This window comes from Bemisia tabaci, chromosome 9, assembly GCF_918797505.1.
Source record: "Bemisia tabaci chromosome 9, PGI_BMITA_v3".
Classification (NCBI taxonomy): Eukaryota; Metazoa; Arthropoda; class Insecta; order Hemiptera; family Aleyrodidae; genus Bemisia; species Bemisia tabaci.
In genome coordinates this window covers 41962261-41981876 of record NC_092801.1, presented here as the reverse complement: position 1 = coordinate 41981876, position 19616 = coordinate 41962261, and the positions used below count along the sequence as shown (strand labels likewise).

Genomic DNA, 19616 nt, shown 5'->3' with positions numbered 1-19616 from the left:
TGAACATGGGTTAAATTATAAAAAAAACTTAAAATTACCATGAAAAAAATATCCCTAGATTTTTTTGAAAATCTCTAGATCCCTAGAAATGCTGAAAAATCCCTAGACATCGGATCACTGACTTTTCCATCTGGCAACAATGAGCAGGGTCCAGGTTGCCTTTTCTCGAATTTCCGGAAGAATGCGGTGAAGGCGACGGGATGGGAAGAGGCTGAAATTTTGGCAGCCCCCAGGGCCGGGAGCCCATTATCCGGCCCATCATAATGAGGTCGCGCTTTCTCGCACCTCGTGTCTCCACCCCCCCCCCCCCGGGGGGCGGGGGGGGGGGTCGCGGGATCAAACGCATTCCACTCGCGGGCGCACGCGGGGGGGCTTAATTGTCATTTTCGGGGGCATAACTCATCTTCCCGTGCTTCCGACGCCGCACGCACCAAGGGTGTAAATCATGGGATTTTCAGCCAAAACGCCGGGAAAAGAAAGCGAATCAAAAGGGGGGTATTGAGTGATGAGAAGGATGTACTTTCTTGAATTTCCTGGAGACACTGAGCACTCAGGGGTTTTTCTTCTCGCGGTGTAATCGGTCCGTTGAGCTAGTCACGAAAAATCGTGTTTTAGTGGTTTAACACGAAAATCATGACATTGTCGAGTTAACAAGTTTGTAGTTAAAAAAAAGTGTCCGACGTGTTTCAATGTAGATTTTACTGTAAAAATTGGTAATTTTTAATAAATAAAAAATAAAAAACGAAGGAGAAAAGAAAGCGAATCAAAAGGGGGGTATTGAGTGATGAGAAGGTTGTACTATCTTAGATTTCTCGGAGACACTGAGCACTCAGGGGTTTTTCTCCTCGCGGTGTAATCGGTCCGTTGAGCTACACTGAAAAAATGGTATGCTGTTTTAGCACCTAGGATGTCAAAAATGTGTCTGGTGATCCTAAGATACTACCTTGATTGCTCATGCAGTTAAATTTTCATTGATAGGATGTAAAATTAGGATCACCAGACACCTTTTTGACATCCTAGATACTGAAACAGCGAAATATTTTCGTTCAGTGTAGTCACGAAAAATCGTGTTTCGGTGGTTTAACACAGAAAGCATGAAATTGTTGAGTTAACAAGTTTGTGGTTAAATGAAGTGTCCGGCGTGTTCCAATGTAGATTTTACTGTAAATAAATTTTAATTCAACTACCCTCGTGATTAAATCAGCTTTACTTTATTGTAAAATTTGATTTTCTTATTTATTTACATCAGTGTACATAAATGACACAAACATAGTGTCCAAGTATACTTGTCTGTGAATACTCTCCCAAAATTTACTTTTTAAACATCACTATAAAAATCATTCAGAGAATGAAATGCCTTACAAACTATAAGAAGGTTTTTAACCTCGCGGAAAAAAAAGCGCTAACTTCCCAGTCTTTCAATAGTTTTAATGTACTTTTTAATCATGTCGGGCATGTATTTTAACGATTAAATTGTCAAATCAGCAATCCTTTTTTTCCGTGATGATGAAGGACTTTGTAAAAAATAATAGGGTCTCTTCAAACGCCAAGTTTCTTAGTCGAATATTAAGGTTGATTCTCAGCTTTTGTTGAATGCGCTCTAGGCGCGATAGAGAAGGAGAGGTAGAATAATATATATATTAATCATTAGCAATAGAGAAGGAGAGGTAGAATAATATATACATAAAGTAATATAGTTATTAATATTTAAGTGCTGACATAAAACAGCACTTAAATATATTAAATCTATAAGTAAAAAAGAGATATTAATCATTAGCAATAGAGAAGGAGAGGTAGGAGGTTTTTTATAAATTTAATTTTAATTAATTTTTATTTTTTAATCAGTTAATAAATACTAGTGAGATAAGTTGATTATAATAAAGACAAAGATAGTCAGTTTAATCATTTTATCAGTGTAATTGATATACTTTTATTTAGTTATTTGTCTTCTTAAAGATTAAAAAATAAAAATTAGAAAAAAAAATATTATATAAAAATTAGAATCTTGTTTTGGCGTTTTTAGCGGAAAAATTGGTAAAAAAATAATGGGATCCGTTGAAACGAAAGGTTTATAAGTCCAATATTAACGGAGATATCGTTCATCATGGGATTTTCAGTCAAAACGCACATAGAGAAAAAACAAGCAGTTCCAACGCCCAAGCGTTGGAGGGCGCTTCTTTGACAAAGCATATTACTACCAACTTATGTACCCGAAGACTGACGAAGATGGAATTTAATGTGGGAGTCTTTAACCGCAAAACCCTTCAAAACTTCAGATCGACCGCGATAATCTGAAACATTTCACAAGCACTTTGTGATGAATTTAAGTTAGTGGTGAATGGAAACATAAAGGATGCACTGTAAATCAGACGACGGGAAAGAGCGGCGGAACCTCTAAAGCTGGTGCGTCAACGCGATCTAGCGGACAGCGGCGTCGCGACGCCGCGAGGTAGGGCGCGCAGGTCGCGGGGGAGCGGGGCCGCGTGAAGAGGAGTTCAGCAGTGGGGAGAGGAACTGGGAAGCGCGGGTCGCGGAGAAGAGAGGGACCGGCCGGCCGGCGGTGACATCGGCCATGGATGAAAATATAGGCAGCGCTAATGTCTCCGCTAACTGGAGTTGGGGGTCCTTATTCATTCTCTTGGTCCATGACATAACCTTAAACCTTCCGCTCAATGCCGCAAACAGCTGACGTGTCGATGCTGCGCCAAGAAAATGAACTAATCACAAAGTAGCACAGTAATACGTCACTAAAATGAAGAGATCACGTGACTGTTCGTAATATTTTCAAATCGATCTGAAAGTACTGCCTCGGATATAAGTATTTAAAGCATAAGGAGGCCCTAAAATACTTTAACCAGGTAATACGTCCGTGCGAGATTGTTATGCTTAAAAGCAAAACATTTCACGAAAACTTTTACGAATACCAGATGCAGAAAAAAATCCAATTTTCCCGGGTGTACCAGAATGGCGTCATTACCCATAAGGCAAAAGGGCATGTAGTATAGTACATGTTACATCGGGGGAGTCGAACGGTTGAAAAGGGCGCATCTGGTACCCAGAAGCGCCCAAAAACCGAATCAAAAGGGTGGTATTCGGCGAGAGGGGTGTAGTTTCGTAGAGACACCGAGGGTTCTTTCCTCATGCTAATGTAAGTTGCATGTAAGTTGCGCCGGTCACAATGATTTAAGGTTAAAAATTGATAAAAAATAATAATAGGATCTGTTTAAACGCACAGTTTCCAAGTCCAATATTAACGGAGTCATCGCTCATCGTTGGATTTTCAGTCAAAACGAAGAAGAAAAGAAAGAGAATCAAAAGGATTGTATTCGGTGAGAAAGGTGTAATTTTCTGGAGACACTGACAATTTTTCTCCTCATCTCAAGTAGCAGTAATCGCGATAAATAGCGATTTTATCGGTTGATTATCGCGATTATATATCGGTGGCAATTATCGCAATATTATCGAATAAAAAATTGCGATTCATGACGATTAAATCGCTATGCATCGCAATTTTTTGTTCAATTTTCGTCGATAAAATCGAGATTAAATCGCCATATATCGCGATTTCTGTTGCGATAATATCGCCGTATATTGCCGGGTGATAAAATCGCGATTTTATTGCAACAAGATCGAGGATAATCGCTCAGATGTTGATGATCTTAGCAATTTTATCGCCGACAAAATCGCAACAAATCGCGATTTTTCCGTTGAAAAATGCTTCTTGGGATGGTGTAATCGGTCTGTTGAATTTTCTACAGGAGAAAATTTACGACTCGGAACTACTTACTTTCAATTCAAATTTTTCAATATGTGACTCGGCACACGTTTCTACTCAACTATTTGTAAGCTAAATTATCCTACGCCAGAGGAGATCAAACAATGCGTGTCGCAGTGAGGTATTAAAAAGTCTAAGTGCCTTCAATTTTTACGTATCCATCCATTAAACACGAATATTTGCATCAAGGAGTTAAGAATAAAGAAGTAATCCCAACCGTATAGCCCTTTTCCGCCATTCTCTAATCCTTTTGAAAAAAAAAATTGTAGTTGTTTCCTGAATTGTAGTTAAATCTAGTTTCCTTCAAATTCGTCTAATCTCTGTTTGACGAAATCATTGGAAAAGCTAAAATAGCAAAATTCATATCAATTGTGTGAAAACGAGATATATAGAAAGCCGTTAATGCGTAAACAATTCTTCCAGGACTTTATGTCCACCTACCTTTCGTCCATTAAATAAATGTCCACCGCTATTAATGTCCACTAAACGTTAAGTCCACATGATTTAATGTCCAACCATGAATATGTCCAAAATTGTCCGAATTGTGGACATGTTTTGTCCACATTTTTTTCTTCTCATTTAAATGACAGGAACCACCTCAAAAATAAATGCATACTACTACTACCTTCATTCATAAAAACATTTCATTCATGAATCAAGTCATGAAAGAGTTAGTTAGTTAGTATGATTTTAAGACGTTCAGCATCTCAGGCTATAAACGTCTTTACAGATAATTAGAACAGACTCTAAGAGCAGATAAAAACATATGTTCATGTGTACACTGCACGGTTATGATAAGATGAAAACCAAAACTGGAGCCTAGGAAACGCTCCAATGCGAAATTAAACATTTTCAGTAACAGATGCAGTCAAAATTGAAAGTCCTCTTTAACTAGTTATTTCGTGCGCCTTCAATCTTGTAGGATACTGTGCAACGCCTCTGACGCGAAATAGTTGCTTAAAGCGTTGCAGGTAACCAACCTGACACGCGCATAGGCGCCTACAAACCTAACGGGATGCTTCACGCGTTGCGCAATGCGTGAAGTATCCAGTTAGGTTTGTAGGCGCCAGTGCGCGCGTTCTGCGCTGCTAACACGCCGCTCTGCTCTGTGTTAGGCTCTAATATTTAAACTCGCGGAGTCTGCATTCTTCAACTCATGATTTTGAAATGTTTGCACTCTCTGCATTGATTATTCCTTTTCAAACTGATGAAAAAGAAATATGTACTACTGGAAAATATAATGTGTTTTTTGTAAATATAATAGTTGTTCCGTGTCAAATTTAATGATTTCCAAAGCATTCAAATTTATGCTTTTATGTTTTGGGCTTTTACTGTGCTGCAGCGTGGTGTAAGCGCAACTAAACGCTCAAAATTAGACGTATTTGACTCAAGGAGGTCGATTTACAAATAAGTTAAAAACAAAAAATTGCGTGTTTCTTGGTTTTTTTCCTCTTTTATTAATTTTTGTATAGTTTCTTTCATCACAACTACGGCTCATTGAGATTCATATCGATGCCAATGCTTAGAAAGGGTTTTACAAATACTTACCACGTTTTAAAAATGTAAATGTTTTTAAAATGAAGTAATCAATTTCATTTAAAAAAAAGAATGTACATTTAAGGCATATTTTATATCGAAAATTTCAAGGATAGAAATAAAACCAAGTATTTACCAAAGACAATTTGAAAAGATGAATCAAAAGAAGAAATAAACATTTCATTTGAAATATGAGTTACAATACATATAAAAATGTCAAATATTTCAAATTCATTATTTTACGACAAAGCAGATGTTTTATCCGGGGAAATTTGGTAACTCTCGAATGTTCATACGGCGTTCTTCCCTAGCACGTCAGAATATTTTTCATATACTTCATTTTTACGAGGCATATCAAACGTTAACACGGAACACGGAAACATAACACGGAAACAGTTCGATTGCATGGATTATGAAATGGGTTTTGGCCTGGTAAAATAGACATTTTGGCTGATAGACGCAGCGCGGCTTCGGTCACAACGCGATGATACAACTATTCGTGCTCGAAGGATGTCCGTGTTGCATATGCAATGAATTGCAGGCGTTTTGGTTTTGCTCGCCCGTTACAAATATATTGCGCCGCCCCGTAGATCGAGTTAATTAGAGAGGTCGGACAAGAAATTTTTGTGTACATCTGCAAATTATGTTTATTTCGTCACATTTTTAACTAAGTGGTGTTTCTAGAAGAAAATTTCACGAGGAAACCAATGAAACCACTTTCAGAACCTCAAAGTTTTGTATAAACGGAGTTATAAGCGTTTAAAGTTACAACGCAAAATTTTTGCACTCAGGGCTCTCTTCGCTATCACGGCAGAACGTTGCAAACGGTTTCGGACTTTGGCCATCGATAACCGACACTTATTCAGTGTAATTATTTTTGTAAAAATATTATTCTACAAATCCAGCTTTTATTCGTCGCCTCACGACGCGCGACGCCGGAGAGTCGGCTGCCGACCGGAGCGAAAAAGTTCGGTCGGGGTCATCATCGAATCGAAAGGGTAAAAACAAAGGCTTTTAATGAATCGATGAATGAATGAAGCCAAGCTAATTTACCGGCGTGTCATCAACGTCGAGTGGCGGAGGGCGGGGGTGGAGAGGGGGTTGAGGGGGTGGAGAGGGGGAACACCCTTTTTAAATTCCGAAGCTCCTCTCCGAGTGTCAGTGATAGATCAGTTGGACCGCATTCACCAGAAAGGAACTAAGCAGCATCAACTGCTGCCAAATGTCATCATTTTTCAAAAAACACATTGGATCTAGAGTTCAGACTCTTGAAAACATTGACAAGAAAAAATACTCTTGATTCAATCGGATTTTTGCTTGCGTCAAAACGAAATCCGCTTAAATTAAGAGGCTTGGTTCTTGATTTAAGCTAGATTCTGATTGAATCAAGAGTACTTTTTCTTGTCGATGTTTTTAAGAGTCTGGACTCTAGATCCAATGTGTTTTTTTTCCCATAGTGTAGATATTTTTGAAAAGGAGAAGTATATCGAAAATGACCGTTTTTGGGCTTCACTCTGTCTGAATTTCCTCAACTCTACAATATTTAAGAGGCGGATCCAGAAATTTGGCAGAATATGCTGTTGTTTGTTTGTTTTATTTTTTTTGTAAACAAGAACGTAAAAAAGTCTTTGCGTGAGATTAAAATGAAGCCGTCTACGCATAGTGACACAGTTCGATAGTTATGTTTCTCAATAGCATTTTTCAAAAGAATCTATTTTTGAGAAAATTTGTTTTCAATTTTCTTGAAAACTACGAGTGCATCATCTAGGGAACAAAAAGGAGACTACATTGAAAATAAAATGTCTAAAAAAATTCATTGGTACAACATCCTACGGTACTTTAGTTTGAAAAGGCGCTCGGTGCGGAAAACGTCTTGGCATTATGAAAAACAGAAATTTGGCTGAATTGCGCCTTCAAATCTATGTTTAGGCACCTTTTAGTACGTAATAACGGCCGCATTGCTCCAATCATAGTTATTTTTGTCAATTGCTTAGGTTCAACACGTATTCCGTGCTCTAATTGATAGATTTCAGAGGGGGTCAAAAAAACGGCTCCTATTAGAGAGTATTTAAGGCGAGTATGGACATGTTGGTAACTCAGGAGGTTATATCATGGAGCTCCTAGGGCCATAAAAAGCAGCTAACCCAGGAACTCAACCTATCCAGACTGGTTTATTGTCATATCATCGTCACGACTCGTCGCATTTTAAGCATTTTAAGTCGTATATTTAACTTAATTTTCGCATAAATGTACTCATATTTACGGGAGGACACTCGTTTTTAAAAATTCTTGGCCCTCTTGATATGATATTGGAATTTGAAGATTGACAGTTGCATCTTTTCTAGGAATTTTCGTTTAAGAGGGTTGGCTGTTTTTTTAGGCCCTAACAGTTCCATTTTTGACATCTTCATAATCTCCCTGTAAGGCACTTAAATCACTATCTCTCCTGTTCAACAGAATGTGTATACGCACAATAATATGTGCATCCATTCTCCTCACTGGTAAAAAAACACATTGGATCTAGAGCCCAGACTCGTGAAAACATTGACAAGAAAAAATACTCTTGATTCAATCGGATTTTTGCTTGAACCAAAAGGAAATCCGCTTATTAAATTAAGAGGCTTGGTTCTTGATTTAAGCTAGATTCTGATTGAATCAAGAGTACTTTTTCTTGTCGATGTTTTTAAGAGTCTGGACTTTAGATCTAGCGTGTTTTTTTCTAAGCTGCATTAAAAAAAAAAAAAAAATCCAATGAAGTTTGGCTGATGTGACTTGATTCGATTCTGCTGAAGCGGTCCAGTTTATCAGCGCGGTCTGATCGCTGTTTCGCTGTGAGGTGGGGTTTGTGGATGCGGCGTTTTGCGTTGATGAGGCCCCGCCGCGGCCTTGAGAGTTGAAAGCGCCGATCCGACTCTGATCGGTTCCTCATTCTTGGGCTTTTGCCGCCATGCCTCGCCTACTCATCCCGCGGTTGCGTCTTTATTCAGATCCTCGCGATTCATCGTCATAGGTCGAGGCGTGGCTCTGAAGGCAAATCCCGGGCTCGTAGTTCTCGGAATGGGCCTCTTGCTAACTTCAGCTGAAGCAGAACGAGGTGTTGATTCTCTGGAAAAGTCTGAAATACACTCCTAACTTCAGAATCTCACTGGAAAAAACCACATTGGATATAGAGTCCAGACGCTTGAAAACATTGACAAGAAAAAAGACTCTTGATTCAATCAGATTTAAGCTTAAATCAAAGGGAAATCCGCTCAAATTAAGAGACTTGGATCTTGATTTAAGCTAGATTCTGATTGAACCAAGAGTACTTTTTCGATACGATACTACTTACGGCACAGGTGAACATTTCGTGAGAGGAGTCGTTCCGTCCAAACCTTACGCACTATAGGATGCTACTCAATATTTAACATAGCTGACACTTTTGCGCGCATTGAAATTCAGACGTTGCCACATTTCCTTCAATGGGGCCTTAATTTATTGGGAAAATCTTGCATGTTTTCTCAACTTTTTTCAGACAATTTTGTTCGCAACTTCGTCTAAAATGTCTGAAAATTTCAAGGAAAAATACGCATTCGCGTTCTCAAAAATGCATGTTTTATCCAGGGTAATTTGGCAACTCTCGGATGTTTATATGAAGTTCTTCCTTAGCACGATTGTAGTGCTTTAATTCCCTGACTCCGCGAATTCAAACTATCGCGAGCAGGTAAGGAGTGCTTGCGGGCACCCGATATAGCGCCTTCCACATCCGAGAGATACTTCAAACACTACACCATTTTACACAAACGTTCTGACGTGCTAATTGCCTACACTGCGCCTGCCGGAGTGTGCACCGTATTGTGTAGTGTACGCCGATCACTGTAAGAAAATTTACTCTGATTCACTATTAATTTAGAACATTTCCTTGAGTCACTCAGATTTCTGAGAGAGTTGCCCTGAGTACTCCTCAGCGACATAGAAATTTCCTTGCTCACGGATGAGCGACATGGATTCGTAAAGGCATGAGTAAGCGTCTGAGTGCATTTCTCCTAAGCAAACCTTCCCGGTCCCAAAAATATCACTGGAAAATTAAGAAGCTTGGATCTAGAGTCCAGACTCTTAAAAACATTGACAAGAAAAATACCCTTGATTCAATCGGAGTTTTGCTTGAATCAAAGAGAATCCGCTTAAATCAAGAGGCTTGGCTCTTCAATTCAAGGAAAAATCCGATTGACTCAAGAGTATTTTTTCTTGTCGATGTTTTCAAGAGTCTGGACTCTAGATCCAATGTGTGTGTTTTTTTTTTTTTTTTTTTTTTTTTTTTTTTCCAGTGCGGATTGCATACTTTAGCCCCTGAAAAATTCAAAATATTTTACGGCCTCGTGAAATTTCATGAAATATTTCACTGACATTTCCAATCTTTCATTTCCTCCTTACGTTTCATGTCACCCTGCGCTCACCTAGATGCTTTTGATTTGTTGCAGGAGTCCTCTGTCTGGTGAAGGAGGGGCGGAGAAGGCGACCGTGCTCTCGGTGGAGCGGGACGCAGGGGGCAGCAGGATGCCCAAGCTCAAAAGCAAGCAGCAACAGTGCATCCAGCACAACCTCCTCACCATCGTCACCGTTGCTGGGGTTGCAGGGGGAGTTGTCCTCGGATTCATTCTCCGGGGGTCCGCATCCACGCCGTAAGTACTCATTCAGTCACTCAAAGCCGTTTCTTATACGGGGCCGTTCATAAGGCAAGTTCCACCGTCAATTGAATCAGTGAGTTCGAAAGCACACCAACTCGGGTTTTTTTCGATTTTCACATTTTTACGGTTTAGTAACACTTATGGATAGAAGCATCTGCACGCAAAAGGGAATTTCGAAATTGCAATCGGAAGTGCTCGAAACAGCGACGGGAAAGGGGAAAAATCGAAGTATTTCATTGGAAATACCAATTTTTGGCCATTACAAGGGAAACGGGTTACCATCCGATTTTGCGGTTTCCTTTTTTCGGTTCAGTGTAACCAAAAAGTTATATAAATATTCAAGCGTTATTCAGGTTGAAAAGTATACATTTTTCAGGGCAGACTATGAAAAATCAGTATCTGAAAGTCGATGAGAACGAAAATACACCAACTCGGAAATTTTTAAACGCTGTCATCAAACATGGTGTATCGATTTCAACTTGGAGTGCTTTACAAAGTCTCTAAGTACTTGTCCTTTGGTACCAAAAAGGTTTTCCCTAAACTAACTTCTTCGCCCGCTGCGCAGTTTTAGGTGTTTCCTGAACAATTTTTTTTCCGAGTTGGTGTGTTTTCGAACTCACTGATTGAATTATAATTGATGGAAAAAATGACGGCAAATATAGGTACTCAAATCCGCTCATTTTCCCGGCGAAAAGTCGCTTTTCCGGAAAATTGGGAGGTGAACGGGAAAAATAAAAACCATTCTCGAACTCATGCAGTGGCTCAAAATACATCGGGAAAATTTTATCTCGTAGTTGGGAAAAATTTCACTTGCATTCTGCAGGGAGTGACAGTCGGAATAACACCAGAAATGACCATTTTTCCGAGGAAAATCGGATTTTTCGTTTCTTCTACCTCGCTTTCTGCTGAGTATTATGTTAAATGACCAGTGCAAATGTATGTTCCTTTCACTGATGAAAGGAAGATGAAAGAAACCAAGGTGTCACTTCCACATTGGATGTCGTCATAAACCGAATTCTTCAAATTTTGTTTGGGCCGATCTTACTACACGGAGAAAAACATTTTGTGGTCAGGACCAGAAGTTAAGGTCATCTCATATGGATCTCTGAAATTTTCTGATCACGCATCCCAAAACTTGAGGTCGAGCTTCCGAAGTTTGGGTCAGACATCTGAAGCACTTCGGTATGTACCGGAGTACTTTAGATGTGTGACCCGAATCCTTCGGTATACATCGAAGTACTAAGATGTCTGACCCGAACTTCGGCAGCTGGACCTCAAGATTTTAGACAGGGTGGCAAAATTTCATGAAAAACAAAACCTTGAAATTTCACGTGAAATATTTCACGAAATTTCAGAAAGTTATGAAAAATATTGAAAAATACCCGTTCATTTTCATGTATCGCAAAATATAAAAATTGTGATAATTGTGATTTTCCTCTAGTTTTGTGTGTTTGAGTGCGGGTTGCATACTCTAGCCCTAGAAAAGTATGAAATATTTCACAGCCTCGTGAAATTTCTTGTAATATTTTACTGAAATTTGCAATCTTCCATTTCTTCCTTACATTTCATGCCACCCTGATTTTAGATACGTGATCCGACAACTTCAGAGATCTATAGGACCTCAACTTCGGGTCCCACGCACGAAGTTTTTTTCGCCTCGTAGTTTTAACGCATCTACAAAAATCAATCATCAAAGCAAAATGGACCACTAGACAAGGTACGAATTTCAACATTCTGATACATGTTTTTTACCTAAGATTTCACATAGAACACGACGTGCACAACGAAAATTACCAAAACCAACTCTTTTCAAAGATATTTAATGATTCTTGATGCGTGAATTCAAACCATCCGCTCATGAAAACTTAATGCTCTGCGTGATTCACATCGTGCGCTAAATGTTATCATGACAGTCTCTGAGATATAAAAATCTGGCAACCTCAATCTTGACGCTTTGGCTCAGCTTTAGCAAATTGCTTATAGTTTGAACAACACATGGTGGGAAATGAATATTACTCGATTGAGAAGCTTGTTGAAACCATTGTAGTGCGCGATTTGATTCACGTAGAGCTTTGAGTTTCTTGTGAGCGGGCAGTTCGAATTCCTCGTAACAAATGTGTAATAAAAACGTTAATATCTTCGTTTAAAGTTGATTTCAGTAATTTTCGCCGTAAGAATCGTGTTTTACGTAAGATTCTGGTTAAGAATCATGTACCAGATTGCTTAAATTCGTACCTTGTCTAGTGGTCCATTCTGTGGCCAGCGCAGCTGACCCATTATGTGAGCTGATTTTCGATATTTTCGTGTGCAGATGGACGAAGCGGCAGATAATGTACGTGTCGTTCTTGGGGGACTTGTTCCTGCGTATGCTGAAGATGATGATCATCCCGTTGCTGGTCTGCTCGATCGTGCAGGCCGTCGGGACACTGGACCTCTCTTTGTCGAAGAAGATCGGTCTCCGGGCGATCGGCTACTACGTGGCCACGACGTCACTGGCCGTCATTCAGGGTATTCTCTGGGTCGTCCTCGTTCAGCCCGGCGTCGGGGGTGAAGACGACCTCAACGTCCCCAAGGTCAAGGTCGCCTCTCGCAACGTCACCACCGTAGACACCCTTCTCGATCTCTTAAGGTAGGATTCTAGTTCTTTCCTCCCGCGCCAAAAACACCGTATGCACCCTTAAACGTTGCCAAATCCTCCTCGATAAAATAGTTATTATTGGAATAATCGTCGCCTTCTTGACATGGGAGTGTAACCTCACTGGAAAAAAATACATTGGATCTAGAGTCCAGACTCTTAAAAACATCGACAAGAAAAAATACTCTTGATTCAATCAGTTTTAAGCTTAGATCAAGAACCCAGCCTCTTAATTTGAGCGGATTTCCTTTTGATTTAAGCTTAAATCTGATTGAATCAAGAGTCCATTTTCTTGTCAATGTTTTCAAGAGTCTGGACTCTAGATCCAATGTGTGTTTTCTTTCAGTGTACAATCAGTAAGTTGAATATCACATCAGCTACACTCAAATTTAATCGGGCAATTTTAATTATTTACTTGAAAAGGGTTGTACGGATTTTGCAAATTTCAATACATTTTCTGCATAATTAAAGCACACAATTCCTTAACAATTTCGGGGGGAAAAAAATCCGCGCAAATGCTCTCTTGTAAAAAATTAAATTGCCCCGTCTTTGGCAATAGCTGATGTGGGTCGGTTTCTTTCTGCTAGACGCGGCCAATCTGCAATGAACCCTGCCAGCAATACAATTTAGTGCTCTTCTAGGCTCAACTTAAAGTGTAGTCACTAGTTACGCCTTCTTGTCAGTTAGAAATTAGAAAAGTTAAAAAGTAGAATAATTGCCGAAGAATCTGCTGAAAGATGGAACAAATTCGAGATTCATATCTGAAGCTCGGGAGAGTTTTGTAGTTGTTCCAAAGAAAATCCCGGGATGTGGGAGAAAACTTTGGTCGCTCATCAGGGAATGAGCTTTTGAAAATCAGGAAATGAGCGTGGTCAAGAATTCTAAACACTACGCCCTGGTCTGACAGACTTTGTTCTCAAATCTATGACTCATCGTGATTTATGTAAAAGGAAGGAAGAGGTAGAGGAGGAGTGAGATTATTAAAACTTTAAAATATTTAAAAAAACTCACGCTTTCACTAAGAAATTAATTGTTTAGTGAAAGCGTAAGTTTTTTATAAATATTTTAAAGTTTAATATAACAGCTTCTACTGTTTTTTTTTAAAAATTCGATCGTTTTATTAAAAAAGATTATTAAAAATCATGATTTCCTCTTCCTCTTCCTTTTTGTCCTTTTCTCCATTTCCTTCTTTTTGAAAAAGACCGAGAAGATGGATAAGACGAGCACCAGAGATTCAAAGAGAAAGGAGAAAAATATGTAATGTAGTTGTGTCTTGTGTGACCTGGAATTTAGATGGCAATGTTTAACTTCGTAACGTGTCTATTGGTCCATTAGTTAAGATCAGCAAACTTTGGCAAAACTTTGTGGAAGGCAAATGAACCAAAGGTACAACTGTTTCAAAGTGTGTATCAAATTTGACCAGCCTGAATTATTTAATTCGTTAATTTTTAAGGTAACTTCTTCGGGTTTTTTACAGGAATCTCTTCCCGCCAAACATTATTCAGGCCACGATTTTCCAAGTGAGTAAACCATTTATTACTATGAATCATAGTATGTAAATAACGGTGTCGTCACTAAAATGTAGTGGAAGTCAAGTACAGATAACTCGCGTTTTGGTGTACTATAGCGCGCGTTGCGCAACGGTGTCAGAGCAAAGTGAGCCCGAGTGCCTTCAATTTTTGAAATATGCAACATGGATATCCACCAAGCTCGAATAGTTGCATCAAAGTTTGTGGCGTCTTATGTTTTATCAGCGGGACGTCGTAGTTTGTTCTATTTCCTTCCGTAAATGAACAAATGCGCAGTTTGACATTCAGATCACAAATATACTTCCTCAATTGAAATATTTCAGAATTAAAAATCCTCTTGTGGTGAGGTTATAAGACAATATGAAGACATAGAAATGTTTGCAGAAAGTTCTCAGAGAATATTCTTGAAGGGGGAAAAAATCACAGGATATTTTAAGTAAATACTATGGCCTGACATTCTTCGAAAAATAAAAATTTGCCAGGAAATCGGTAAGGTTGCAAACCGAGGCACGTGATTTCTAAGTTTCGCCGTCAAGTCGATTAATTTTTAAGATAAGGAATGGAAATCCTGAAAATTATAAAAATACGTCATAATCGATTCTTGAAAAAATGCATGGTTAAAAAATTAATTTCATTTTGCTGCCAAAAATGTCTCACAGTTGTTTTCCAAAAAAGTTTCATTTCTACATGTGCGTGTTTGAAAATATGTCCGCACTCACTAGTCAAAGTCACCTATGTTCTAAACAGATCAGTTTTACCACTGATTTTCTTTTATGAAAGCATTTTTGAAAAACTTCCGAATTATTATGGAGTAAAACGCTTAGACTTCGTTTTATTTATGTTAAGGCTTCTTTGCACGGTGGATTATCGTATTTCTGCAGAGCTTTCAGCAAGCATGATTTCATGAAAAAATATTCCTTCAAATATTTTCGGAATGCAGCCGTTTCCTAGAAAAAAGAACGCCGCCAAATTTCAGCGATGAAAAATTCGCACTTCTAAATTATATTTTCACCAGGTAATCGTCCGGGGTTCCTAATGGAAAATTCACAGAGTACTGGAGTACGCCTTTAATTATTACACGTAGAAATCTGACAAATTTTGAACAAACAATTACGGACCATTTCTTGTAAAAAATTGAAATGTAAGGCCTGTTTTGTAGCCTAGGAAACAGGTTACGCTCTCCCTTTCGGGGAACCGCTACACAACAGGTATTTTTACTTCGGATTATTTTCTCAAGTTTTACTTGCTTCAAAAAAGCGCCTTCAAATATGAAAGCAGCAACTCCAATATCAGTCTAACTTTACTTGCCCGCAGTACATAATAATTTTTTGTTTACTTTTATCGTCGTGTGTCATAGATATGAAGCTTTGAATACTTACTCATAAGTTATAATTATCTTTACCACGTATTTCTTTCCTCTTACAAAATTTTATTTTTCTATTTATAGTCTCGGACTGTCCTGGTGCCAACGACTAAACCCAACTCAACGGAACCCGGTAAGTGTTTCTCTCCCAAAACCCCTCCAAGTCGGTTCGTTGGCAAATCAACGTTCTTTTTTACTTCAACTCTCAAAATTGAATGTTCGAACCTCTTGATTTTTCTCGGATGATGATTTCTGAACATAGCTCCATCCTGCAATGTTCGACATGTTTTACAATGAGAACTGAGGACCTCACAAATAATGTAAGGAATAATGAAATCATTTTGTTCCTCTAACATTTAAAAGAGTTATTGAATTTACAAAACTCGTCAAAGGTCCTTACGGTCAATCTCTTGCTAGATAACAACAATACAGATCGACATGAATTGAACGAGGAATAAAAACGTGAACCGAACACCACCGATTCAATGGGCAGATAAATAAAAAAGCTGAACAAAATCCATAGAAAACCAGCATTTACTATCAAAATTTCAAATTGCGGTATCTCTAAATTAGGATCAGACAAGTAGACTCACCTCCTGCAAATCGGTTGAGGGTATATTTCTGTCGCATTTTTCTCTGCCTCAAGACCACGGTGCAAAATGTTCAATCAACTTCACTTTTTTTTCGGTGTAAGTAACTCCTCTTTTCACAAACCGGATTATTTTTTCGACTTTGAGTTTTTGGCAGGAGAAAATATACCTACGACTAGTGGAACTCAAAAACATCCTTAACTCAGTTTTTTCGAAAACGTGGGCTGAATCCTTTCGGATAAACTGTGTAAAACTAAAATGTGTAATGTTGGACTCCCAAAAGTAAAATCTTCCGCCATTGCCAATAAATAGCAATGGATGGTCCCTCTTTATCTCTGTATTATCTCCGCGAGACTTCGCCAATTTCTAATCACCCGCCAGAAGTTTACATTTGACATGTTTGTGTGTTTTCAGAGACCGATCTTTACAAGTGGGAGATTAAGGATGAGTGGACCGAGGGCTCGAACGTGCTCGGGTTGGTCATGTTTGCGGTGGTTTTGGGTATCACGCTGACCCGCATGGAGGAACATGCCAGGAGGCCTCTCCTCAACGTCTTCTCGAGCATGTCCGACGCTGCAATGATCATAACCAACTGGATTATTTGGTGAGAAATAGGAAATTGCTCTGCCGCACTAAGGAAATCGCCGTAAGAGCCCTCAGACATTGCTAAAGACCCATTGATAAAATACGGATTTTCAAAGAAATCTGTGAATATTTCACCTCCAGATTTTCAGAGAATTTTATCTCCAATCAGCTCTAAATTAACTGAAAATTTCAGAAGAAAATATCTACAACAATCTTCAAAAATAAACATTTTATTAGATGAGATTTGGCGTCTCTCAAATGTTCATACGGCGTTCTACCTTAGCACGGCAGTAGTGCTTTAATTCCCTGACTCCGCGAATTCAAACTATCGCGAGCAGGTTAGGCGTGCTTGCGGGCACCCGATACAGCGCCTTCCACATCCCGGAGATACTTCCAACACTACACCATTTTACATATACGTTCTGACGTGCTAATTGCCTACACTGCGCCTGCCGGAGTGTGCACTTTGTTGGACTCTACTTTGTCGGGCAACATGAATAAAATGTTTCATATCTCTTTGCCGTGCTACCTGAAGGTAAATCTTCAGTGGTTTGGCCTCTAAAAATTTGTTTGGTTGCGATGATAAACTTTGACTCATTGTCAGAAATCAGATATTTTATAACTCTCCCAAGGATGAGCCTTCGTAATAAAAGTTCAATAAGGCACTCGCAAAATAGCAGTGCTGATGAGATGGAATAACGATTGCCGAGTCGATGGCCAAAGTGCAAAACCATGTATCTCCTTTACGGCGTTTCAAAATCTCCGTTCCTTAAATTCGTACCTTGACTAGTGGTCCATTTTCAGAGACAGAAAATGAGTAAAGGGACCACTAGACAAGGTACGAATTTAAGCATTCTGATACATGTTTCTTTACAAGAATTTCACGTAAAGCACGATTCGCGCAACGAAAACTAATGAAGCCAACTCCAAACGAAGATATTAATGTTTTTATTTGACATTGGTTACGAGGAATTTGAACTGCCCGCTCACAAGAAACTCAAAGTTCTACGTGAGTCAAATCGCGCACTACAACGGTTTCAACAAGTTTCTCAATCGAACAATGTTCATTTCCCACCATGTGTTGTTCAAACTATTAGCAATTTGCTATAGCTGAGCCAAAGCGTCAAGATTGAGGTTGCCAGATTTTTACCTCGCAGAGACTGTCACGATAACGTTTAGCGCACGATGTGAATCACTTAGAGCATTGAGTTTTCATGAGCGGGTGGTTTGAATTCACGCATCAAGAATCATTAAATATCTTTCGAAGGAGTTGATATCGGTAATTTTCGTTGTGCGCGTCGTATTTTACGTAAAATTTTAGCCAAGATACATGTATCAGAATGCTGAAATTCGTACCTTGTCTAGAGGTCCATTGTACGAGACGAATTCTTACTTTGCTGGTGTGGTGATTGACTGCAGGTTATCGCCGTTCGGTATCTTGTTCTTGGTCTCGTCCAAGATGATCGAGATGCAGAGCTTGGCCGTGATCGTCGGGAAGCTGGGCTTCTACTTCCTCACCGTCCTCATGGGCCTCTTCTGCCACGGCTTCATCCTCCTCCCGGCCATGTACATGTTCTTCACCAAGAAGTCCCCCATCCGCTTCGTCTCCAACATGAGCCAGGCCATCGCCACCGCCTTCGGAACTGCCTCCAGGTACGCCTCCATCTCCTTCACCACAAGCCCAATTGAATCGGTGAGAACGAAAACACACCAACTCGAAAAAATGACAGTAATCAAGACACAGACAAAACTGCACGGTAGATTAATTGGACTGCATTTTGCAATTCGGAACTATAAGTTCTGGCTCTTCTGGAAAAACACTTATGTGCATAGGGAAACTAATGGCACATACGTTGTTTTTAAACCGGGCTAGAATTTATAGTTCCAAAGTGCAAAATGCAGTCCAATTAGTCTAAGAAAAAGATGTTTGGCGCCGAAAGACAATTACAAAAGGACACTTTTAAGGTTCGAGTCGGAACAGATGCACTAACTTCAATTATCTTCATGAAAATTGGCTGTCTCAAATGAAAATTGAGCATTTTCGAGATACCGAGTTGGTGTGATTTCGTTCTCACTGATTCAATTTACATTCCTAGTGCCCTAGGCTGAGTTTTTGGTCGGCACAAACTAGACCGAGTCAATGGGAGAAGTCGGACACAATCTGGAAGCTTTGAAAGCTTATATTTTCAAAAATATGAGAGAAAAAGTTCAAAAGTGGTTTCATTGGTTTTCCTGTGGTATTTTTTCCAGGAACACTCATTGAAATTGAATTTGTGACGGCAAAAACTTCGAAATTTGAAATTTTAGCCAAAAATTTTAATGTTCGTCCTCTTCTGTTAGCTTGTTTCACTATACGGCGCCCCAAAAGTTGTGCTCTCGGGTATCCCCCCCCCCTCCCAAAAAAGGAGAGTGTCAGGTAAGTAAGGTTACAGGAAGAATGTTTCAAATCCACTCGCAAAGTAACATGATTTTAAGCAGTTTTGCGATACCAAGTGGACTGAACCAGTGGACTGATACCAAGGACTGAATTTCGCAATTAGAAACTACAATTTCTGGCTCATTTGTAAAAACACTTACGTGCATAGGGAAACTGAAGGTACATACGTTGTTTCTAAACCGAGAAAGAAATTTTAACTCCTAATTGCAAATTGTAGTCCAATTGTGAAAATACTGATGCCCAGGCAAAACTTGATTTGGAAAATGAAAAGTGACAAAAGAGACAAAAAATAAATATTTAACACACTTGCACTGACGTTTTGGAATGATAGTCTCGAAAATGTAGAGCTCTGCAGAATATTGCGCCCTTAGGTTTGGCCCTTTGATTGAGTAGTTCAGCTGAGTCTGCGGTCGAGGTAATTTTGACTCCAAAAAATCAGCTTGGTCGAAGTAATATTACCAAAATAAAAGCACAGTCTTGGTAATATCAACTGAATATT

At 39.2% G+C, this 19616-nt stretch overlaps 1 protein-coding gene across 2 annotated transcripts in view; it reads left to right on the top strand.

Moving 5' to 3' along the window:
• The window catches only part of Eaat1 (Excitatory amino acid transporter 1), a 149336-nt gene that overhangs the window by 117655 nt on the left and 12065 nt on the right, over positions 1-19616 (top strand). For both annotated transcript variants that reach the window (XM_019051271.2, XM_019051272.2), the window contains 6 exons: positions 9772-9972; positions 12290-12607; positions 14091-14133; positions 15590-15638; positions 16510-16699; positions 18100-18333. In XM_019051271.2, the coding sequence (XP_018906816.2) occupies positions 9772-9972; positions 12290-12607; positions 14091-14133; positions 15590-15638; positions 16510-16699; positions 18100-18333 (1035 nt within the window). The remainder of the gene's footprint in view (positions 1-9771; positions 9973-12289; positions 12608-14090; positions 14134-15589; positions 15639-16509; positions 16700-18099; positions 18334-19616) is intronic.